Source organism: Mycteria americana, chromosome 3 (genome assembly GCF_035582795.1).
Source record: "Mycteria americana isolate JAX WOST 10 ecotype Jacksonville Zoo and Gardens chromosome 3, USCA_MyAme_1.0, whole genome shotgun sequence".
Lineage (NCBI taxonomy): Eukaryota > Metazoa > Chordata > Aves > Ciconiiformes > Ciconiidae > Mycteria > Mycteria americana.
This window is the reverse complement of record NC_134367.1, coordinates 60,191,281-60,211,968: the sequence shown is the minus strand read 5'-3', so window position 1 is coordinate 60,211,968 and position 20,688 is coordinate 60,191,281. Positions and strand designations below refer to the sequence as shown.

Genomic DNA, 20,688 nt, shown 5'->3' with positions numbered 1-20,688 from the left:
TAAACATGTCAGTACAGCAGTACAGCATTTGTGTCCTGAATCAAAAAATGTCAAATTCCCTCCCAAACAACAAAACTTCAACGAATATCAAGGACGATTTACAGTGCAGGGGTAGCAAGCCTTCTTCCCCCTCTTTTGTCCATTTTCTCCATGGGACAGCATGCTGTTCAGGCAAATCACAATCCCTCCTCGCCTGGGTGCTGGAGCCCAGCTGATGCAGGCGGGGATGGGTTACATGTTTAACATTTGGGAGAAAGGGATGACGGGGAGTGAGTCACGGAGCTGAGGCTGCATTTTGGCAATGGATGAAGTCTCTGGCTGGCTGAAGGGTGGTCACCCCGTTTCTGTGCCTGTCTTGTCAGCTGTTATTTGAGCATAATAATCTTTTAGTGTCTTTTGGACATGTAAGACTTCATGCTTATCCTTACGGACAGAGCTTTACACACCTTCTATGTCTGAGGTGAAACAACAACAAACCCTTGCCTCAGTGAGAACCAGTAAATTAGAAGACCAGAACTGGAAGGAAAAACCACCCTCTCTCAATCCAGATATTTAATGATGTCATTGGGTTGAAATTTTCCCCTTCTCCACACAGGCCCTTCGTGAGGATCTGAAGGAAAGCTGAACCTAGAAACCCCAACGATTCTGGGGGCTCTCTGGGATGGACAGATGGGTTTGTATCATTAAGCGTACCGTCAGTGCAGAACCAGTTTACAAGCCTGAAAACCAGTGCTGCTTTACTGACTGCTTTTTTCTGCCTATTTCAGAGCACGCTGTATGAGACGGGCTCCCCGGCTGAGCAAGGGGAGCAGAAGAGGATGGAGCAGCCAACAGGCTTGTTACCAGTGGCAGAAACCAGCTCTGAGTCCATGAGTACTCCTCAAAAGCAAACAAAAACTGCAACAAATCATCCATAAAATGCAGTCAAAAAAGGACTTCGTTTAATTAGTGATATGTAAAGACTTTTGCATAGAAAAAAGGTTAACAAAGTAATGCGTAAAAGACGGACTAGGTACAGTATTTTTAAAACAAATATTTTAAAGTATATTTTGCATAATGTTTAACATTCTCAATGCTTATTGCTTTCTCCACACAGCAGAGAAATCAAGTGCATAATAATACATGCTGTGGTTTTTGTTTCTTTTCTTTTTTTTTTACATAAAATCTCTAGTTCTTGACAGGATGTATTAAAATACTTAGGTTATTTTAAGTCATTGTAATAAAAAATGAAAGCAAACCATTTTATGCAGCACTAGTTGTCTGGGTATTGACAAAATAATTTACTGACATACCCTTTAATACATTCATTTTGGTTTGGAATCAAACCCACATTACAATGTTGGCGTGTTAATAGCCAATTTAAAAATTGTCCCTACCGTAACTTCATTCATACCCAGAGTGATCGTCCTCCCTGTAGCTGATAGTGAAAAGAAGAGGGATCTTGCACAGAATCAGCTAAAAGTAAATGTCCAAATACAGCTAAATAAGTTAATTCGAACTCTTGCAACACTGAGTCTCTTGTATTGGCATGAATCAACCATATCCAAGTGTGCACACTTTAAACAGAACAGGTGGTTACTTCTGGGCGCATGATAAATTCACTGTTTGTGCAGATAAGAGCTAGCACCATATTTAAGCCATAAAAAAGGGTGCCTCAAGGCTCACAGGCAGTGCTGAACCGTTCATTAATCCCAGCACTGATAAGATAATTGCTTTTACCAATGCTATGCTAGATGTCACGATTTGGCAAGTCTGTACAAAGAAAGTGAACTAAGGAAGCGAGAACGAGGCCTGTCAAATTGAGCATTCTGCCTCCGCAATCTTTTGGCTAAAAAACCCTCCCCCCTTCAAGAGCACGCTCCTCCCTGGAAAGACATCCAAGACCTGAAGTTGAATGCAGGATTTCCCCTCTCTCCCATACCATTTCCATACCTGTGCAATGTTATTTGTTTTAGCAGAACACACATATATATCATTTTTTTATTATTATTTTTTCAATGTCAGGCACTTAGGAAACTCAAACTCTTTTTCTAGCCCAGGGAGAGCCGGTAGGTGCGATCCCTCACCTCTCTGCCAAACAAGGATGCATAGCTGGAGAATTATTAGTTCTAGTGTCTACGTATTTCCCAGGAAACCTCTACATGCCGATATAGTCATGCCATTTCTGAAAGCCATTGCTGCTCCCTCAAGGTGCCTCCAGCGAAACAAACCGAGAAGAAGAAGAAGAAGAAATCATCCCGCGTCCTCGCCGACGCCCGAAACGAGGATAGCTGTGCCATTCCCCGGCGGGCTTGCCGGCACCTCTCAGGCCCTCTGGGTGAAGGCAGCCCCTCGGCCGGGCTGAGCAGGAAGGTCACGCCGAGTCCCGGAGGCTCGGGTGTGGGTGTGGGTGTGGGTGTGCACGTGGGGTTGTGTGTGTGCACGCACGCGTGTGCTGAGGGAGAGGAGGGAGCCGGACTGGGAAGGGAGAGGGGGGACTTAAAAGGCTCCAACTTCAGTCCCCCAGGGTCGGTAGGGTTTAGTGCTGGCCCCGCTGCCAGCCTGCTGAGGGCTGGCGGTGGCCGATATGGCCAACGGAGGGGTGATGGCTGTCGCCGCAGCCACGGCAGCGGCGGCCGCGCTGGGGGGAAGCATGGGGAAGGCGCCGGTGAAGGAGAGGGGGAAGCTCTGGGCAGCGGCCGTGGCTGCCGCTGCCGCGGCGTGAACGGTAGCCGAGAGGGACAGGAGGGAGGTCGAGAGAGGGGGGACGCAGGGAGCGACGCTGCCAGCGGAGGGGACTCTGAGGGCGGCGTCGGCGTGGGCGAAGGTGGCCGTGAGGAGGGCAGAGCCGTGGGGGGGCACGTCCGAGGAGAGTCTGCACGGGGCGGCGTCGGAGCCGTGGAGTCCGTTCGGCTGCAGCAAAGCGGCTGGGAGGTGGTGGAAGGCGGCTGCCCAGTGGTGAGGGTGCAAGGGGTGGTGGTGGTGGGCCATGGAGGAGGTCATGGCGGCGGCTTCCCTCTGAGAGGCACAGGTGCTCAGGTGAGACACGAGTCTAACGCGCAGGGGGTCAGACGTGTCGAGACCTTCCACCGAAGTCAGGTACCTCGCGACTTCTGTCAAGCACTCCCGGAAGCCAATGCTTATGAAATCCATGGCCAGGGAATGAGCATCAAAATAACCTGCAAGGGGAGGGCAAAAGATGCGTTGAGTGTCGAGCTGGCTTCCCAGCCGACGTTAGGTGACACAGCTAACCCGGTCCTCGCTCAGCCGCCAGATCTCCCATGTACGGGTTAAGATTTGCAACGCGAAAAGTTTGTTCTCTGATCTGTAAATGATTTGTGTGACCATCCCTGTAACGCAATAGGCTGCAGTTGTTTTTGCAGACAATATACAAACGAAAAGCATTAAGTCCGTAAGTACTCGTGATACTTAAAAAGATACACGATACCTCTCCTGACATTCCGCGGCAAGCTGCTGCAGTGCTGCATTGACCCTGCGCGCGCGTGCGTGTGAACCAGACGTTTATCCACACAAAGAAACAGGCTGGAGATCGGAGAACTTGCGTGTACTACCCTGCCTTTTCTTCCCTACACTGGCATTCCTAGTAATGCCCTCAAACTATTTCTCGACATTGTGAGATAGTTCTTGTAACTGCTGCCGGGGTCCCGTCTACTTCACAGAGTCATTAAGACAATATGACATACGGTGTTACTTAACTACAAACTAAAAACATCTTGTCATGACTCTGCACACACACAATAAAAAGCTTTACTGAGAAAACTTTTTATGTAATGCCATTGCTAATTTGGAGATGGAAGACTGACAGTCATATGGCCCATGAGGTATTTCAACAAACAGCAACTGGAGCTCCGCAGGCCTGGGACAAAAAAGCATTTGAAAAAAAAATTGTCTTATTAAATGCACATGAAAAGATATTCCCGTTCTAAAAGGGTCTAGCATCAAATCTAGTGCTTAAGTTGCAGCTCGTCAACTACAAAAACCTATTTCAGTTTTTGGAATTTTCCTATTTTAGTTTAAAAGTAGTCTCCTTGGGGGAATAATGTCCTATCCGCTCCCAAGCTGGCATGGTGTTTTTTCCTCTTGCTTTCAGTGAAAATGTTTAGGTATGTGTGACTATGATGTGTGTTAGTATATAAAGATCGAGCGCCCTTATTATGGAGGAATGTGGCAGCGATACCGGCATTAGGCCTTGCACTCTCTGGCATGAAATAATCTCAGTCTTTCTGAAGAAAGCTAGCACCTTAGATAGTTGTTTTCACTTTTATCAACTTTCAAGCAAAAGAGCCTTTCTGTTGCTGCACACCTACATTATAGAATTAACTTGGGCACATTTATAGACGTCGCCCCAAATCCCCTGCCTGCTACATACCCCTTCTTGCCAAATTACGACAGCGATTTTGACGCGGGCTGCCTTGCTCATCTGAGGCAGTGTGAAACCCGAGAGAAACGCCGGCTCAGCCAGCAGATCGGTGGGCACGAGGGGTGGAGGACTCGTCTCGGCAAGCACAGACCCCTCGCAGCTTTTTCCTTGCCAGGTCCGCTGCGGCCAAGCGGTCTGTGGCAACGCCGCGGTTTGAGCGAGAAACAAACGCCAGGCAGGCTGGCGGTGGCGAGCTAGCAGGGTACCTGCCCGGGTGCCAGCCAGCCTGGCACGGGGACTGCCTCCGCGCCAGGGGCTCCAGGACCTCCGGCGGCTTCGCAGGGGCTGATGCGCAGCCAAAGCCGCCTCCCGGCTCTGGCCACGAGTCAGCCAGCCTGGGAGTCCTGAGAGCGCGCGGCTCGAGCCAGGGCTTCCCGGCCTCCCTCCCCCCGGACCGGAGGAGATGTGGGGGATGTGGCTGGCACCAGCTTCCCCTGAGTCTGAGCTGCTGGCTCTGTGACGAGCCGTCCCAAAGCCCTGGTGATCCTGGCTCCCTCTCAGTCTCCTATGGTGGCCGAGACATGAAAACAGAGGGGAGATGAGAGCTGGGACTCCCGGGCTCCATTATGTTTTGACTTTGATGGTTATCTTTTCCAGGTTTCCCCTTTGCTGGCTTCCCCCTTCTGAGAGAGACTTAAAAACGTTGTTTCTTTTTTCTTTCCAAAACCCAAGAACAGTCTCCACCACCACCCACACGCATACACGCCGGCGTTTTGGTGTGAATGGGAACTCTCAGTTTTCCCTCATCTGTCCTGGTAACCCGCCTGCTCTGCACACAGGACACCGGCTAAGTCATTTGAGCTATATTAACCCATGTTGCTGACCCAGGTGTCAGTCACCCAAGCTAAATTTGCAGTGAAGCTGCAATAAAACAACACCGAGGTCCCAGAGAGCTACTCGCTGTTGACGAATTACTCCGCCCCTGTGCTTGCTTGCACGGTCAGCGCAAAGCTCTGGCCCCGGGCCAAAATAATAACTCAACATGAACAGGAGACCATTGCCCGTGCCTGCGTCAGGGCGGCGGAAACATGGAGTCCGCGCAGGACCTCTGAGTCGGCAGCCTGCCTGCCTGGGCAGCTCCGAAAAGAAAAGGGACGGGAGCCACATCAGGTTTTCTTCTGCCGTGCCCACCTCGGGATCAGCACACTGAGCAGCGGCCGACTCAACCCTGGCTTTCCTAGCCCCGGGCAATCCTCATCGTGGGTGTCCTCCATTTCTGCATGAGGAGGAAGAAGACGAGCTCTCCCCAGCCCTCAACGCAGGGGAGCATGAGGGTATCAGGACCCATTTCTCCCTGCTGCGATAACAGCTTTCGTCCATAGGAAAAATGATGGAACTCACTTTTTTGCTGATCCAAAAAAGTTTCTGGCTCGCAAGATGAGTTACAAAGTGGGAATAAACTACATTTGCAAATAAAACAAACATCTGCCTTAAAAACACCCTAAGAAATTGCATTTAAAGCTGTTACTTAGGTTGCAAAGTAAAACATTAAGCAAGCAGGAAACGCAGGCTTAAACTTAAACGGCCCGGTACTAACTCGCAAACCTCTTTTTCTTAAAAATCCTTAATCCGTGCAGTGAGATTCCTCTTATCTCTGGGTCAGAAGGAGAAGATAAAGTCATAGTATTTGTGAAGCAGTTGGGGATTATATCGATGCGCCGACCGCGAGTAACAAACGGGGCTGTGCATGGCGCGAAGGTGGCCGCGGTTGCCCACCCGGCGGCAGCGGGCTCAGGCGGGCGGAAGCCAGCATCGCCTCTCCCCGCACCCCGACGCTTGGTCCTTCCCCGCACCGCCCTCCGGCAGCCACAGCAGGCCGGTGTCAGCGGGGCAGGGAGAGGCACGGCGGCATGGACCAAGGAAGAGACCGCAGGACCTGGGACTGCTAACAAAACCCAGCTTGTCCGGCCGCAGCCGGAGGCCGGGGCTCTGCCGACACCTCTCTCTGCCCGGCAGCTCCCATCCCAGGCACTTCGTCCCCTGCCCCGCTTGCTGGGCCACCCGACCTGACCCAGTTATAAAATAATCCCCCACATACTTTTTTTGGGCAGGGAGGCAGGGGAAGGCGGGTTGACCTCCTGGCCCTCCCACTGTCGGTGCGGACACCAGAGGGGTGGGAGCTGCTGCAGCTTTTCAGAGGAACGATGTGCTGCCTGAAGCAGGGGTCAGGTTGGGATAGCCGAGCTGCACGTCGCGCAGGGAGGATGAAGCGAAACAACCACCGCTTCCCTCAGCGGCCGAACGTCGATCGCCCCGTGCACCAAGTGAGACAGAGCTTGTGGAAAGCCAGCATGCAACCACGCAATTAAAGACGGCACCATCACGCGCACACACAGAGGATCTGAATTCAAATTGCACAAGCACGATCAATTCCGGCGTTTCGTAACTTTCAAGACCGTAGTTCTTGAGCGTGGTTCAAAGCACCAACTAAATAGTGCTTTTTAAGGGACCTTTTTATATATAAAAATTAACATTTTTTTTTTAGATTTAATCTTGCACATTTTCTGAGGAATCAAGAGGTGTGTCTGTTATATGAAGGGCAATAAAATCCCTTTCACCTCTTATAGAACAAGCTACCCATAAATTTTAAGCTTAAATGGACTCCTAGCTTAAGCCTCTTAACACCTAGAAAATACGTATGTCAGCTCGGTGTTAATTTTCACAAATAACAGAACACCAACCTTCAACATGCTTTCCTGTAACCATCTGTTGTTAAGCATGCACTGATTATAAGTTGAATTCTGTAATTGCTGCAAGGTACAGAGAGGAGCAGTAATTCGGTCATGGGCTAAAAACTTTTGAGTTTAATCTAAAAAGGAAGAGAGAGAGCGGCAGCCGCCTCTTTTCTAGCCTTTACCTATGTGGCAGAATGGGTCAATGAAAAATCGGCTGGTTTCCGTTGCAACAGTTTGAACCACAACCACAGTCGGTGGCACGGGACGTGGGACCGTGCTTACAGGAGGCCAGCAAGTTTTTCACTCCAAGTAAGTTCCAAAATCATGACTATACAGAATACCTCGTGGGTGGCTGAAATCATTTGGCCTCCCGCCTCGGGACTGTCAGCTTGCACAAGCGAGGTACGCTCGACTCCCGGCAGCCGGCTGATCTAGTGGGTCAGCCGGTGCAGCCCCTGCGTCACGCCAGCACCCACTAACAGGGAGCTCCCCAGACCTCTGACCCACGCATATAAACACGAGTGCAGAGAGCGCTGCTAGCCCTCTGCCTGTCTGCTTTATCAGATACCTGGCCCTGCACAGAGCAAGACTGGGTTTTGTTCTGGTGAATGAGACGGTCTAACCTGGCATTTAAAAGTCTTTCCAGAACAAAGAAAATACATAAACAATAATGAAAGTTCCTCTCCATCCACTTCCTTCAGTATAGCTGCTGGATAATGAGGTTTAGCATCGTTTTTGTGCTACACAATTGTTGCCACAAACCTCCTGTTTATGTTTGGTGTTTGTGTATTTGTTTTGTCTCCCTGTGCAGATTTCAGTGCTCTTTGGAAACCCCAAACAAATCTCTGACTGGGCTGCCTGTGAATGAAGCCTTTACTCCCACAGTGTTATGAAAGCAAACACAAGCCCAGGGTCAAGTGCTTCTTTTGTCCCAGTAGTTCTTTCCCACGAGTTCAATCCTGCCATTAGCATTGATTTCCACTCCTTTAATCTGGAAACGCCTATCACAGCTCCTCAAAGCACTTTTTTTGCTGAGATTTCCCCAAATATCAGAAAAGAAACCGTCGTCGGCTACTTACCTTTACCTCCCGTCGCCTGCAGCATCTTCAGATGATCCACTGTCATTTGCAGTATTTCCGCCTTTTCTAATTTGGCAGATCCCTTTGAGATAAGAGACTCATATAAATAAAGGCTTACAAGTACGAGGAACTTTAATTTGATATACTTTCTACTGAGCTCAGCCTTATGGTTTCAATTTCCCCTATCATTAGGACATTCTCGGCTTAATTCTTTTGTGAGCATCTGCCTCCCAGACTTTGTCTAAGGACTAATGCCATCTCCTGTCTAGCAATACAAGCAGCGGCAGCACCATTTTGCTTTATTAAGGCTATAGCTCAGCGTAGCTCTGGCCTTGAAGATAGTGTAGAGTTGACATCTTCATGAAATGAGAGAAATACATAACTTTCTGGACTTTCTTTTTAACAACAAACACAAACGGAGAGCTGGCAGGGCACAGTGATGGATGAAGACCCTGCTGCAACACTTTTTTCTGCTTTTACCAGTAGGTGTCCCTGTGGACACACACCGAGAAGTATCCCTCTTTCCTAATCGCCTATTAATTTTCGGCGTGTCATTTGGCTGCTGAATATTCTATTCTCATTCTCGACTAAAGATCAACCGCACAGTCCACTGTATTTTAAGTTAGCGAGAGGCCTAGTTTGCAGGGACATGAAGCTAAACACTGTGAAAACGAAAGAGTTCAGCTCCTCTGTCCATAAAAATCTTTTCTGTTACTGAGGGTGGCTCACAGAGCTACAATAGGCGCTGGAAAAGTATAAAATACAACTGGAAACGTAGTATTAAAATATTAATCTATAAATAAAACTATTTTGCATGGTAGCATTCCCTTGAATATCTGGAGCGTGCCCAGATGACTGAGTTTACTGCGTAACTGTTATTCCAGTGCAAGAGGTCATCCCTTGGCATTAGTTAAAACCAGGGCTGCACAAGCTTCAGCCACCGGCGGATTGCATCCTGCAAGCCAAATTTTTCTCTTACTTATCATCTGGGCCACCTCACCGCTGTCGGCCGTCCTGCAGCCTCAGCCGGCTTTGCCCAGGTTGCACATGTGCAAGTTAGGTAAGGCTTACACCCTCCTCCGCAGCCCCGCTTTGCCCGCGCTAATCTCTTCGAGGGACTGGAGAGCAGAGCTGTGATTTGGGGAGGGAGGGAGGGAGAGAGGGAGGCGGAAGCGAAACTAAACCTCCAACTTGGAAACTTCAGTGAGCTGAATGTCAAAGAGCTGGAAAAAGGCTGATGACTTTGTCCTTGGCATATTGCAGAAAAATGGTGGGGCTTTCTGAACAAAATACAGCGCGCGCTCATTTTTACACCAATACATTTTTTTCAATCCGCCTATTGCTTTCGGCGCTTTCCTCGTACAAAGGTTGGTGCGCGTGTGAATTTTTGATCAGAATTCCCCATTTTACATGTGACTACATCCTGTACTTTTCTCAGACTTCATCTTTTCCATAGACACAGTACAAGCCGTCTCAGTGAGAGTGACTAATAGCTAAAAACTGCATGGCGCTGGGTAATTTCCAAAGGCTCTGTAGGACTCGTTTTATAATGTTTGTGGTTTTCAAGAAGTAAACAATAAAATGGGACAAACAACTGTTGTCTGTTGCCCTTGTTTATCTAGCTGAAAATACCTCTGTCACTCCGTTTTGCCAGAACCTATGGAAGGGCACAGTTACAACTACTAGTTATTAAAAACGTGTTGCAGGTGACACAAGCGATGCTCTCACCATGATTACAATATTTAAAATTTCTTTTTAGCTTTTGTTCAGACTAGGGATGTAACAGGCCTAATACGGTGCGGTGCTTGCCATGCAGTTACCACTGACATTCAGCACCTCGCAACCCTGCTCTCAAATTTTGCCTTCTGTTTTTCATTTTACTATTACAAGGAAGTCAGGTTCTTTATTTTCAGTTGGAAATGGAATATTTCAGTATATTCCTTTTTATTGGAACATAGTGTCAACTGCACATATCCGTAGATCTTCAGATACCTCCAGTAAAACAGGAACAAGGCTAAATATTGAATCAAAGCCCAAAAAATAAAAATCAAGATATGGAAAAGTAAATAAAGAATTTAATTCAAATGGCATAAATGAAATGCCCTTTTTTACAGGACAGATTAGATTCTAAACTTTTGGTCTGTAATATCATGACCAAGGAGCTGAATCAAAGTTACTTGGATCCTTCCAGCCTTCCCACTGAATACTTTCTCACCGAAAGTCCTTGAACATCTCACTGACTTCACCATCTCACATGACATGGGCCTATTCCCTCTCCTAACGCCCTGGTTCTAAAGAGTTTAAATTCTTATGAATTTAAAATTCATATTTTAAAATGTGAATAATCCAGACTGTCTGTTCCCTTGTCAGGAAACGGGATTGATTAGTTTGCAACTGAAATCATAGATTAAAAAATAAAGGTTTCTTAAAGTAGGGGCGAAGGAGATTATATTTAAAGTTTTAGACAGAAGGCTAATTGACATACAGGTTTGGGGGAGTTGTGTTTTGGGTTTGTTTTTTTTTTTTAAAAATATGGAGTAAAGCGCATTTTTAACAAAACCACTACTGGAATTCATCGAAAGAACAGAGGCAACATGAACACAGTTACCCTTAAGGGAAAAACAAGCCAAAGAATGGAAATGTATTTCAGCCTTATAATGAATTATGTTTTTAATAGTTTTGCCACAAGAAAGCATTTTATTGAAATGCCTGCTTTGTGCCAGATCAGGACACATGCAATATTATTTTAATGAGTTTTACAAGAGAACTAACATTGCCAGATGAGATACAGAATTAAAAAAAAAAAAAAGGGCTTACTTGTTTTTCAAAAGCAGTTGGCACAAGCCGCCTCAGCTCTGATAAACTGTTATTTATACGATCACGGCGCCTTTTCTCTATAATCTATTCCCAAAAAAACAAAACACATGAAATTTATAAAAAATGTTGAAGGGCAAAATCACAGCACACATGCAAATAGTCACACAGGAAAAGAATTATACACAACATACCCCTCTTCTTTTCTTTCTGGCCATAATCTGAGATGTTGTTGTTGGGGAATTTGATCGAATGACAGAACTATTACTTTGCCTGTGAAACAATAAAAGTATGTCAGGTGCTGCACAACTTGACACTGCTCTTTGAAGACACCTTAGGTCACCATATTAAGTATGCATCGTCCCTCTCATGCAGTTTTCAGTGCTTAGAAGATGTGCTTTGCACTGCACAGTATTTTAGAGAGAGAGAGACTTCGTTTTTTATTGCCCCAGCATATATTTTGAATTGACAGAACGCTCTTGGAAATAAAGTCCTTTTCTGAAAAAGAGTTCACTGCCCAGCTCAGCTGATTTCGTCTTCATTGCATGTAAAGCCCTGCCTACCAAATACAGGCTGAAGAACCGAGTCCAAACCCACGTGAACCATCTCTATATGCTAACAGCGCTGGTAAGTACATGTACGATGCCACAGCCTCCACCTGGCTTGCTAGGTTTTGACATTCCTGCCCATTGCTACATGAGTCAATAGATGCTCAAGTACAAAGCCAGTTGCCCAGCGCGGGTCCATTGCGTTGTCCCGCATCAGGAACAGGATTCAAAATCCGCTTTTAAAACTACACTACCCACAAGTACGGAAAGGTTTTTATTTCATCATGAGCAAGCAAAGAGTCCAGCAGCTTTTGATACTCATTTAGCCACTGGTGCGGACGAGACGGGGCGCCGGTGCACGTGCCTCTAACTCGGCAAGACCAGCTTTGAAGACCAGCGCGGTGGCCGCGGAGGTCCCAGGCTGGCCCTCCTTCGGCAGACACCACAGCTCACCCCTGGATGGCACACAGGGTTGGCTGGAGTTACCATTCAACTACTCTGGATCCCTGCGTACTTTCCACAGGTCATTTCCCACTGGCGCCGATTCCCTTAGGTTGTTCGGCCTGCTAAGGAGCTATTTTGGAAAAGATCTGGTTGAAAATGGCAAATTAAGGGGAGCTGATGAACTGCAGCCTGGTGCCCTCACAAGCCCCTTGAGTGCTCCACTCATTTCGAGGCTCGGGCAGCTAGACCGCGGGGAGAATTCTTGGGGGGCCATCAACAAGCTGCTAGTTGACCTGGAGGGGGACAAAACCGCACCCCACTTCGCACTCGGGGGGCTCCCCCCCCGACGGGGCGGCCGGGTTTCCCCCTCGCTCTGCCCCATCCCGGGGCGCATCCCGGCCCCCACCGCCGCCCGCGGAGACGGCGGCCCCGGGGGGCCGGGGGTGCCCCACTTACCCCGAGTAGTTGTTCTCACTCCCCACGTCTATAGTCTCGTCCATGTCGCTGTCTGAGGTAGTTTCCTCGCAAGGTCGCTTCATCGTGGGCACAGGACGTGGCGCAGCTGATAGCCGCGGCGGGGGCAGAGATAAATAAATCCGGGGGGAGCTCCGGCACGGCTCGGCACGGCTCGGCTCGGCTCCGCACCGCCAGCAGAGCAAACCCTCTCTGAGGCGCTTTCCCACGCCGCGGCACGGCCTCAAGCCCGACGGCCCGCCCCCGGCAAGGCCCGCCCCGCCGGGGGTGACGGGGGGGCCGCCCACCGCGGGGGCGCGGAGCGGCGCGGAGGAGCGGGCGGCGGCCCCGCGAGGGGCCCGGCCGCCCTCGGCCCCGGCAGGCGGGGAGCGGAGCGGGGCAGATGCCCCCGGCACGGGGCGGGGGGCGCGGGGCTCCGGGGCAGCCCTGGGCCTCGCCCTCCGTGGGGAAGAAGCGGGGTCTGGCTCCCGGCCCGCCCATGCCGCCGGAGGGGGGCGAGGGGCGGCACCACTATCCCACCCGGCATTTGGGGGGGGGCCTTGCTGCCGGCCCCTAAGCCCCGAACCGGATTAGCCCCCCGCCCCGTCCTGCAAAGCCCCCGGCGGTGCCGGACAGCGCTGGCCGCCGCTCCTGGGGTGCCGCCGGGTGTCGTGTAGGGCACAGGAGCGCGGTTTTGGGGGTTGTGTAAATCCCGGGAAAGGTATAAATCCCGGGAAAGGTGGTACAAATCCCGGCCCGGCCGGGCGAGCGCCCCGTCCGCCCCGTCCCGCAGGGCTGCCCCGGGCGCGCCGAGGGTCCGCGGGCACTTGCAGGGACGGGAGCCAAGCAGGGCGATAATCCCGGCTGGAAAGGACTTGGAGGAAGCTTAGCGGCTCGGTCACTGGCGGATCTGTAACAGGCGGGTTTTATTTTGCTTTCGTTTGGGATTTTTCCCCCCCCGTTTGTTTGTTTCGCGTTTTCTAATTCCGGATTCCTGACAAAATACGTTCGGGGTAGTATGTTCTTCGGTATATTCTCCGCAGGAATTTAATCTTTCACCTTCCGTGACTATCCCCCTCTGCCTGTCCCCACCCTCCGTCCCCTTTGCCACCTTTCCGGGGATATTTTTCTCCCGCCCCTACTGCTGGGACGCTGGCCGAGAAGGGGCCGGGGGCTGTCGGTGCGCTCCGGCGCCGGCACCAGCCCGGGCACCGCCGTGTTACCGTGATTCCCGGGGGACATACGGAGCCGCGGGTCGCTCAGCAGCCCGGAGGACCTGGCCGCCTGGCCCGGGCTCCGGGTAGCGCGGTGGCAGCACCTGCCGGGAGAGAGATGCGGGAAGCAATCGGCGGGATGGCCGCAAAACGATGAAGTGACCAGGAGTCTCCCCGTCGGCGCGGTGTGGCCCGGCGACCCTCACCGTGGCGCCAGGGCTGCCGTGCCCTTTCCTTTCCGGGAGGCGACAGCACGATGCTACGCCGGCCCGAGGGAGGGGGCGACCGGCGGGTCGGGGAGGGAGGAAAGAGGAGTCGGAGGAGGCGATGGCTCCGGTTTTCCCTTCGGGGCAGGCTGCGAGCTCGGCGGGGAGCGAGCACCTTCGCGGCGCGGCTCCGCTTCTGCCCGCGGGCGGAGTTTACCCCGGCTGCCTTATATTTAGCAGCCGATGGTGCCAATGACTCGGTTTTCCAGTCGGTGAAAGCCTGCAGAAGGTACAGGTGGTTTGGTTTGTCTGCGGGTGGGTGCGTGCGAGAAAGGGCCGTGGTGAAAGAGAAACCGGCGCCAGCTCTTTTTTTTCCGCTAATACCCTCCATCTACGCAATTATATTTGGTGGCACGCCGGCTGTTTGCTCTTTCGTGTGCACGTTGGTACTATGTAAAGGAACAGCGGGATTTCATGCCTCATTGCCCTACCGGGACATCCTTTTCATGCCCGTGTTTGCAGAGTTACTAAAAGCTCGGCGGCTGCTCAGACACAGCTGAAGCCAGCGGCCGCGGGAAAGGCAAAGGCAGCTCCCGGGGACTGGGGACGCATTCCCCACAATGGCCCCTTTGATGGGATCTGACCAAAAAAAAAAAAAAAGAAACCCCAAAAAGTATCGGGACCTTTCGGGAGCAGTGGAATAGCAGGAGGAGCCCGCGGCGCCCGACTGCAATTTGAAGCACAAGCGCTTTAGAAATCTGGGAGCAGACTCAGCAGTTTTACTGCTCCGCGTCAGGTTTTCTAGATTAAAAAAAAAAAAAGAAGAAGACAAAATAAAATATACAAAAACTTCCCTTCGTTGTCTGTGCTGTAAGGACACGGGGGGACCTGCCAGGGCCGGCCCCCTCCCGCCGCCGCCCGGGACCCTCGGGCCGGGCCGGGCCGGGAGCGGCCGGGAAACGATGCAATCGCCGTTCAGAGGGGGCGAGATTTGGTGGGTCTGAACTGCAGTCCGTGGTACCTCGCCTGGGCTGCAGCTGCTCTAGATGCGCCTGAAAACGCTTCCGAAACGGGGCAACGGGCTCGAGCGTGGGTTTTGAATCCCCGCGACGATGCCGTAATCACCCGGGGGTATCGCTCGTTTCCGAGCTGTCTCGGGGTTTTGCACAGAAATCTTTAATGTCACGCCTCGGTGCCGCTGGATTTGTAATTTCTGCTCACGCTGGAAATAGTTCCTGCTGCCTTACGATATTGTTTTTCCCCTGGGGCACAAGTCTCCCGTGCTTTTCTCCTACAGAAACCTGAGCTATCCTATGTTTAGCTCCCCGAGTAGAGCTTATGTCAGCGTTGTTTGCCGTGGATCCGGCTACTAAATCCTCCTGGCAGCCTTGCTGAAGTCCCTCCTCTGGGAAGCTCCTAGTGTTAGCACGCAATTACTGTTTTCAGCTTACCCAGATTATTTTTTTCTTTTTTTTTTTCTTAGATCTACCTGCTCCTTGGGGGGGGGGGGGGGGGGAATTACGGGCTTTCCCGGGGCGCAGCTGGGAACGCAGGCCCTTGCACTCCCGCCAGGTCCCGGGCTCGGCGGCCGCGGCAGGTGCGGTGCGGCGGGCGTGGGCTCCGTGGGGGCTCCACGGCCCCGCAGGCAGGGTCAGCACCGCAACCCCCGCCCAGGCAGGGGCTGCGGCGGGCCCTCCGCGCCCGGGGAGCCGCCGTCGCGGGGCGAAGCCTCTTGTTTTGCTTAGGTCCCTGGTGGAGATACCCCCTGTTACTCGCGTGTCTCTTTCTCCAGTGGCCCCGTAAAGCCTGGCTCCCCGGAGCACTTGCTGCAGAGGGATTACCCGCTCTGCTAGCAGCAGGCAGCGTTGACAGGCACGCATTCGAAGTGCATCTTTCTCCGCGCCCCGGTACTTTTCCCTCCAAAGGGAAAAAGCCGGACGGGCTCGCCGCGCCCCGCCGGCGCTCTCTGCCTCCCGCCTGGAAGCCGCCGGGCCCCGGGGCAGCCCCCGCCCTCGCCCACCGCCGGCAGGGAGGGAGCCGGGCGGGCACCCTCTCTCCCCGCAGCCCCCCGAACAACTTTTCCCCCGGCAGAGGCAGCCCCCGGCCGGCGGGCAGCGGCTCGGCGGGAGGCTCCCCGGCCCGGAGATACCCTGTGCCGCCGCCGCGGCCGGCCGGGGGGCGGCGGGAGGAGGGCAGGCAGCTTCCTCTCTTCCCTCCCTCGGGTTTGGGGTTGTGGTGGTTTTTTTTCTTTTTTCCTCTTGAAAACCGTGATGCGAGTAGGAGCTCGGTGCGGCTGCGGGGCCTGGAGGCGGCGGTGGGACGCGCCCCGTGGGTCACTCGGGGCCGAGCCCGGACGGGCGGGCGGCGCCGGCGGCGCTCCGGGGCGCGGTGGGGCCGGTGGGGCCGGTGCCCCCCCGCCAGTGGCTGAAGGGTGGGAGCGTTTCGGGAACTGCCTTGCGCAATAAGGCGAGCAGGACGTTTCTCCCTACGTCTATAGCGCCGGCTCCCGTAGAGAAGCGAGGCTCGTCTGCTCTCCCCGTCCCCGAAAATAAATCTGCCGTTTCCCCGAGATGTGGGGATCGCCCCTTTTACGTAGCTGTGAGACGTTTAGGATTAAACAGTTTGGAGTTTTAAAGAACATTTTAAAAATGAGCGTGGCCTCCTGAAGGAGCTGCAGTTCTACCCAGCCGCTCTCTTCAAGGCGACTCAAGATTGTCCCCAGTTTCTTTGCTGGACACAGAAGGCACTCAAACTGGCAGTCTTAGAGCTGTTTTTTATACTTACCCTCTCCCTCTTAAACGTTTGCATCCCATTTCCTTCACCCAGTAAGCAGCTTAGGGGTAACTGTTCTATTACTTCTGTTACTTTTGAGTTACTTTCTCCTATTAGGAAGCTCTAAGAACAGTAGAGAAAGACAATCCGCACTCATGGACTACGGACAATGACGCTGTATTTTTTTTTTTTAAATGGTCTCATCATTAACTGCCAGGAAAAGCTGAAAAGTGAGAGAAAAGCTCGTCTTGTTATTTTTTTTCTCGGATGCAATTGTAACTGAAAGGTTAAGATGATTTCTGGCTAAATTCATACCAAGGCAGGATTGACACGAAGCTGAAGGAAATAATACTCAAAAAAGGTGGAGAGACCTTATAACACGTGGCTTTGCCTGGACAGTGGCTGCACACGGGTGGAAGTGAATGCAGGGCATTCCACACATTTTTCATCGTGGAGGAGTATTTGACTATCAGCTGGGCTGTAGGGCTCTTGCCACTGGGTCAAAGCAGGGGCTGATCCATAGGTGGTTGCTGCGGTACTACGATAACCGTGTAGATACTGATAGTGTTGTGCTGCCCTGAGGTGGATGCAATCACACCGGTAGATCTCTTCAGCATACTTCAGCTTTGGAAAGTATGAAAATTGTACGGAGACTTGCTGTAAGAAACTACAATTTCAAGCTGAATAAGATTTAAAAAGAAAGTAGGAAGGAAGGAAGATGCAGTGGGTATTTATAGATCTTTCTCAGTGACATCTTTTCATGTTTATCATTGAGTTACACCTCCGCAAATCTGATCTTGGTGGAGTAGTGAAGCTGACTATTGTGTTTTTAGGCTGACCACGAAAACATGACTCCACGTCCCCTGTGATGTGTCACACTACTTCCCTGCTTTCGGTGCCTACAGAGGTCAATGAATGCACCCTCCTGGGTCGAGTGCTTCCTCCTGGCCCCTGGTCAATAGGTGCTGCGTGTTTGCCCGGTCCTCCCATTAAATGCATGAAATGCTCTCCCTGAGAGCTGTCACTACTTCGCAGGTGACAGGGAAAGACAGAAATACCTCCTCTGGCTCCCACAGGATCGAGGACCCAGGGCTGTGCCGTCTGGTGATAATGAGGATGGTTGAGCAGCACTCCAAGGAAGACGGGCTGCTGGAGAGGACAAACCCTGCAGCTGAAGAGCCTCATCCTTAACTCTCTGCACCTTGACACGCTTCCTATGTGAGCTCAGGAACTCAGGACAATTAATTAAATTAACAAAAGGTGTAAATTAAAAGTGCCGGTGAACTGTATTGAACCTCAGTTTGCATGCTCTTATTCACAACAGAACTGGCTGCAATTTGATTTAAATTAATTCACTTTCAGAATAAAATAACACTGAATAGAGTAAAAGCAGCTTTAGTTTTGAATGGATGTCTACATAGAATTGTTTGTGGTTTAACTAATTCACTTTAAAAATTAACTCTATTAATTTTCCTGGGCATTTCCATCTAGCCTAGCTTGCTTTGTCTCTTTATTTTAGTCCCCTATCAGTAAAATGGAAACAGTAATTGCCTGCTAACATTTTCAAGTCATTGTGTCGAAGAGTCTTGGTAACTGCAGCATTTCGCCTGATACTCAGCATATATGTTCTGTGGCAGCCGGGTCTTGATTTTCTACACATGTGCAAAATTCTTGCCTGGTAGTATTTTATGAGGACTGTACCCAGCTGTACATGACCACAGGAGACATGCAGCAGTGGAGAATTAGGGCCTCATTCTGCATTTTAAACTTTCACTGAACATCTCCTTGGCTTTGGCTCTGTGTTGTCTTCAGAGACTATGGGCCAAGACTTAAGAACTCTCTAACTTTAGTCATCTTAATGAACGGCTTCAATGGTGTTAATGGGAACTAGGGCACTTTCTTTATTAACGGCAATCAGGCCACTTAATTACCTCACAAAAATATACAGAACCTACTCTCACGGTTTTCTGCACAACACGAATTATGAACTTTAATCTGTTTTACGGGTAGCTCTATTAAAATCCATACAGCTATAGCAAGAATAAAATTATCCTATAATAATGGAAATAGACTACTTACTTGTAAAAATGAGCACATAAGCACAGCTTTCTCGTTGAAACTCATTTCTATTTAAATAAATTTTCACAGTGGTGAAGCATGTTTTGACTAGCTCATGTCACTAGTAACTGTGGCAAGGCTAGATAAACGCATCCTGTGTCAAAAATGGGGACCTTCTAGAATTTTTTTTATCAAAACTTGGTGGGTTTTGGACTAAAGGAATTCTATCTTTTTTTAGTTCCTTCTTCCTAGTCAGCTTTCTTCAGCATTTTCCTTCCTTTCTTGAATGTTTTCACTCCAAATGGGACTTCTTTTGTCCTTTTTGGTTGCCAAAAACTGGAGAATTGTCATTATTTGAGTCTTGTTGTTGGTTGTTCTTTTAAAATAAAAACCCAAGATGCTTTCCAGAGAGTTAGGAAGGAAGCAATTTTCAGGGAGTGCTAAGGAAACAGCAGTGGCGTTAGCTGCATTTTCTTTATGAGAGAAAATAGTGTATCATCTTCAGGCTTCAAACCTAGCTGTTAATAATAAAGCACATCACCTAAAGCTCTAAAAATACTCCTGTATATAGACTATGCATATAATAAAAACAAACAACCCCATATATTCTGGCTAGATCCATGGTATTTTAATAAGCTTCCTCAGTAACAGTAGTCATTGTTGGCACCTGGAAGCGGCTGTGGAACTACAGATCCCGCAAAGCTAGCTAAATAAAAGGACACACTAAACATCTGCTGGTCAGTAGAAGAAGTTATGGCCTCTGGAAAAAGAAAATGATTAATGAAAACATCTTCCAAATCTCTGCAATAAAAGACATACGGTCAAAATGAATACTCAACTGGTAAAATTTGTACCCAAATTAAGCAGGCATAAATCCAGCCAAGAGCCAGAGTCTTCCACCACAGAAGAGTTTGGATCAGGATCTTAAGCTGAAGAGGTGAACTGGTTTTCCCCAAACTGAAAGCTTTAACTACTGCCATGAATGTGTGTCCATGAAGAGAACAGTTATTCTAAATTGCAGAAAGTTCCCTTTTGTCAACCACTCTCATTTTCCGAGGGAGAGAAGTTGCCTCTGTCTTGGTTGTGCTCAGCCTTGTGTCTTACAGCTGCCTGTGCTTAAACAAGTATTTTTGTGATTCTTTAGTTAATATCGCATTTGATCCTGCTGAGCTTAATCGGGAAAACCTGTGTTGACTGAATATGACTTTTGCTTCAATAAAGAAATTGAAGAGCTCTCTGTAAGAGCTGGGCCTAATTCCAATTTTCTTCTCACTTCTAAAAGAAAAGGATACTGTCAAGGTATTTTTGATTTATGGCGATAAACATTTTTCTCTCCTTCAAAATATTATATTGCTTTGGTAGTATTTTAGTTTAACATGCTTCTGATTAATTTTATTCTGTGTATCTTTCTTGTTTATACATGGTTGAAAATAAATATGTCATGTTACAGGAAAAAGTGATAAGACTTTCTCTTCGAAAGGAAAGCTCTGAAGCTCTGAGGACATGTCAGACTAATTGTCAGTGACTTAAAAAGTGTTCACTGTTCTTTGTGATGCAAGAGATGAAAAAATCTGTGCAGACTGAAGGCTTTCCAAAATGCTAAATACTTTCTTTTGCTTGGTAAGTTGTTTTCTTGTGTTTAATTTTTTATGGCAGATGTTAACCAAAGAACATTTACAATTACTGTGAGAGAGCACTATTGCTTTTGGTGCTTGCCGGTTCTGTGTGGGTGTTGGTGCTTACCTTTGCAAGGAGCAGAGGTTTCATTTTCGGACCCATGCTGTTCCCATTTTGGGCTCCATTGCAGGACGCGAGGTGGCCGGCACTGCTTCCTCGGGCCTGCGACCCATCTGGGGCCGCGGCAAAGGGACACTCCCACTGCCGAAACACCATGAGGTCCCCGGGTGCTTTTCTACTGGTGTTAGGGATAAAACAGACACTGTTATTTCATGTTTTTTCACTCCAGTCCCCACCTTAGTCGCTGTTGCATTGTTTTTGACCACGG

At 49.9% G+C, this 20,688-nt stretch overlaps 1 protein-coding gene across 1 annotated transcript; it reads right to left on the bottom strand.

Annotated features, from left to right (window-relative positions):
* Positions 1–1,130: 1,130 nt before the first annotated feature.
* Positions 1,131–12,567, bottom strand: HEY2 (hes related family bHLH transcription factor with YRPW motif 2). Its single transcript, XM_075497342.1, has 5 exons — positions 12,437–12,567; positions 11,183–11,261; positions 10,992–11,075; positions 8,175–8,256; positions 1,131–3,158 (listed from the first exon to the last, which is right to left on the bottom strand). Exons 1-5 carry the CDS (start codon positions 12,517–12,519, stop codon positions 2,479–2,481), a joined length of 1,008 nt encoding a protein of 335 aa, XP_075353457.1. The 5' UTR covers positions 12,520–12,567; the 3' UTR covers positions 1,131–2,478.
* Positions 12,568–20,688: the final 8,121 nt, after the last annotated feature.

Excerpts from the sequence above, each read along its gene's own strand:
- HEY2 (XM_075497342.1), bottom strand. The coding sequence starts at position 12,519 with ATGAAGCGACCTTGCGAGGAAACTACCTCAGACAGCGACATGGACGAG. Across the intron at positions 11,076-11,182 it reads CCAGAAAGAAAAGAAGAGGG|ATTATAGAGAAAAGGCGCCG; the intron begins GTATGTTGTGTA and ends TTTTGGGAATAG. Across the intron at positions 8,257-10,991 it reads CAACTGCTTTTGAAAAACAA|GGATCTGCCAAATTAGAAAA; the intron begins GTAAGCCCTTTT and ends CTTATCTCAAAG.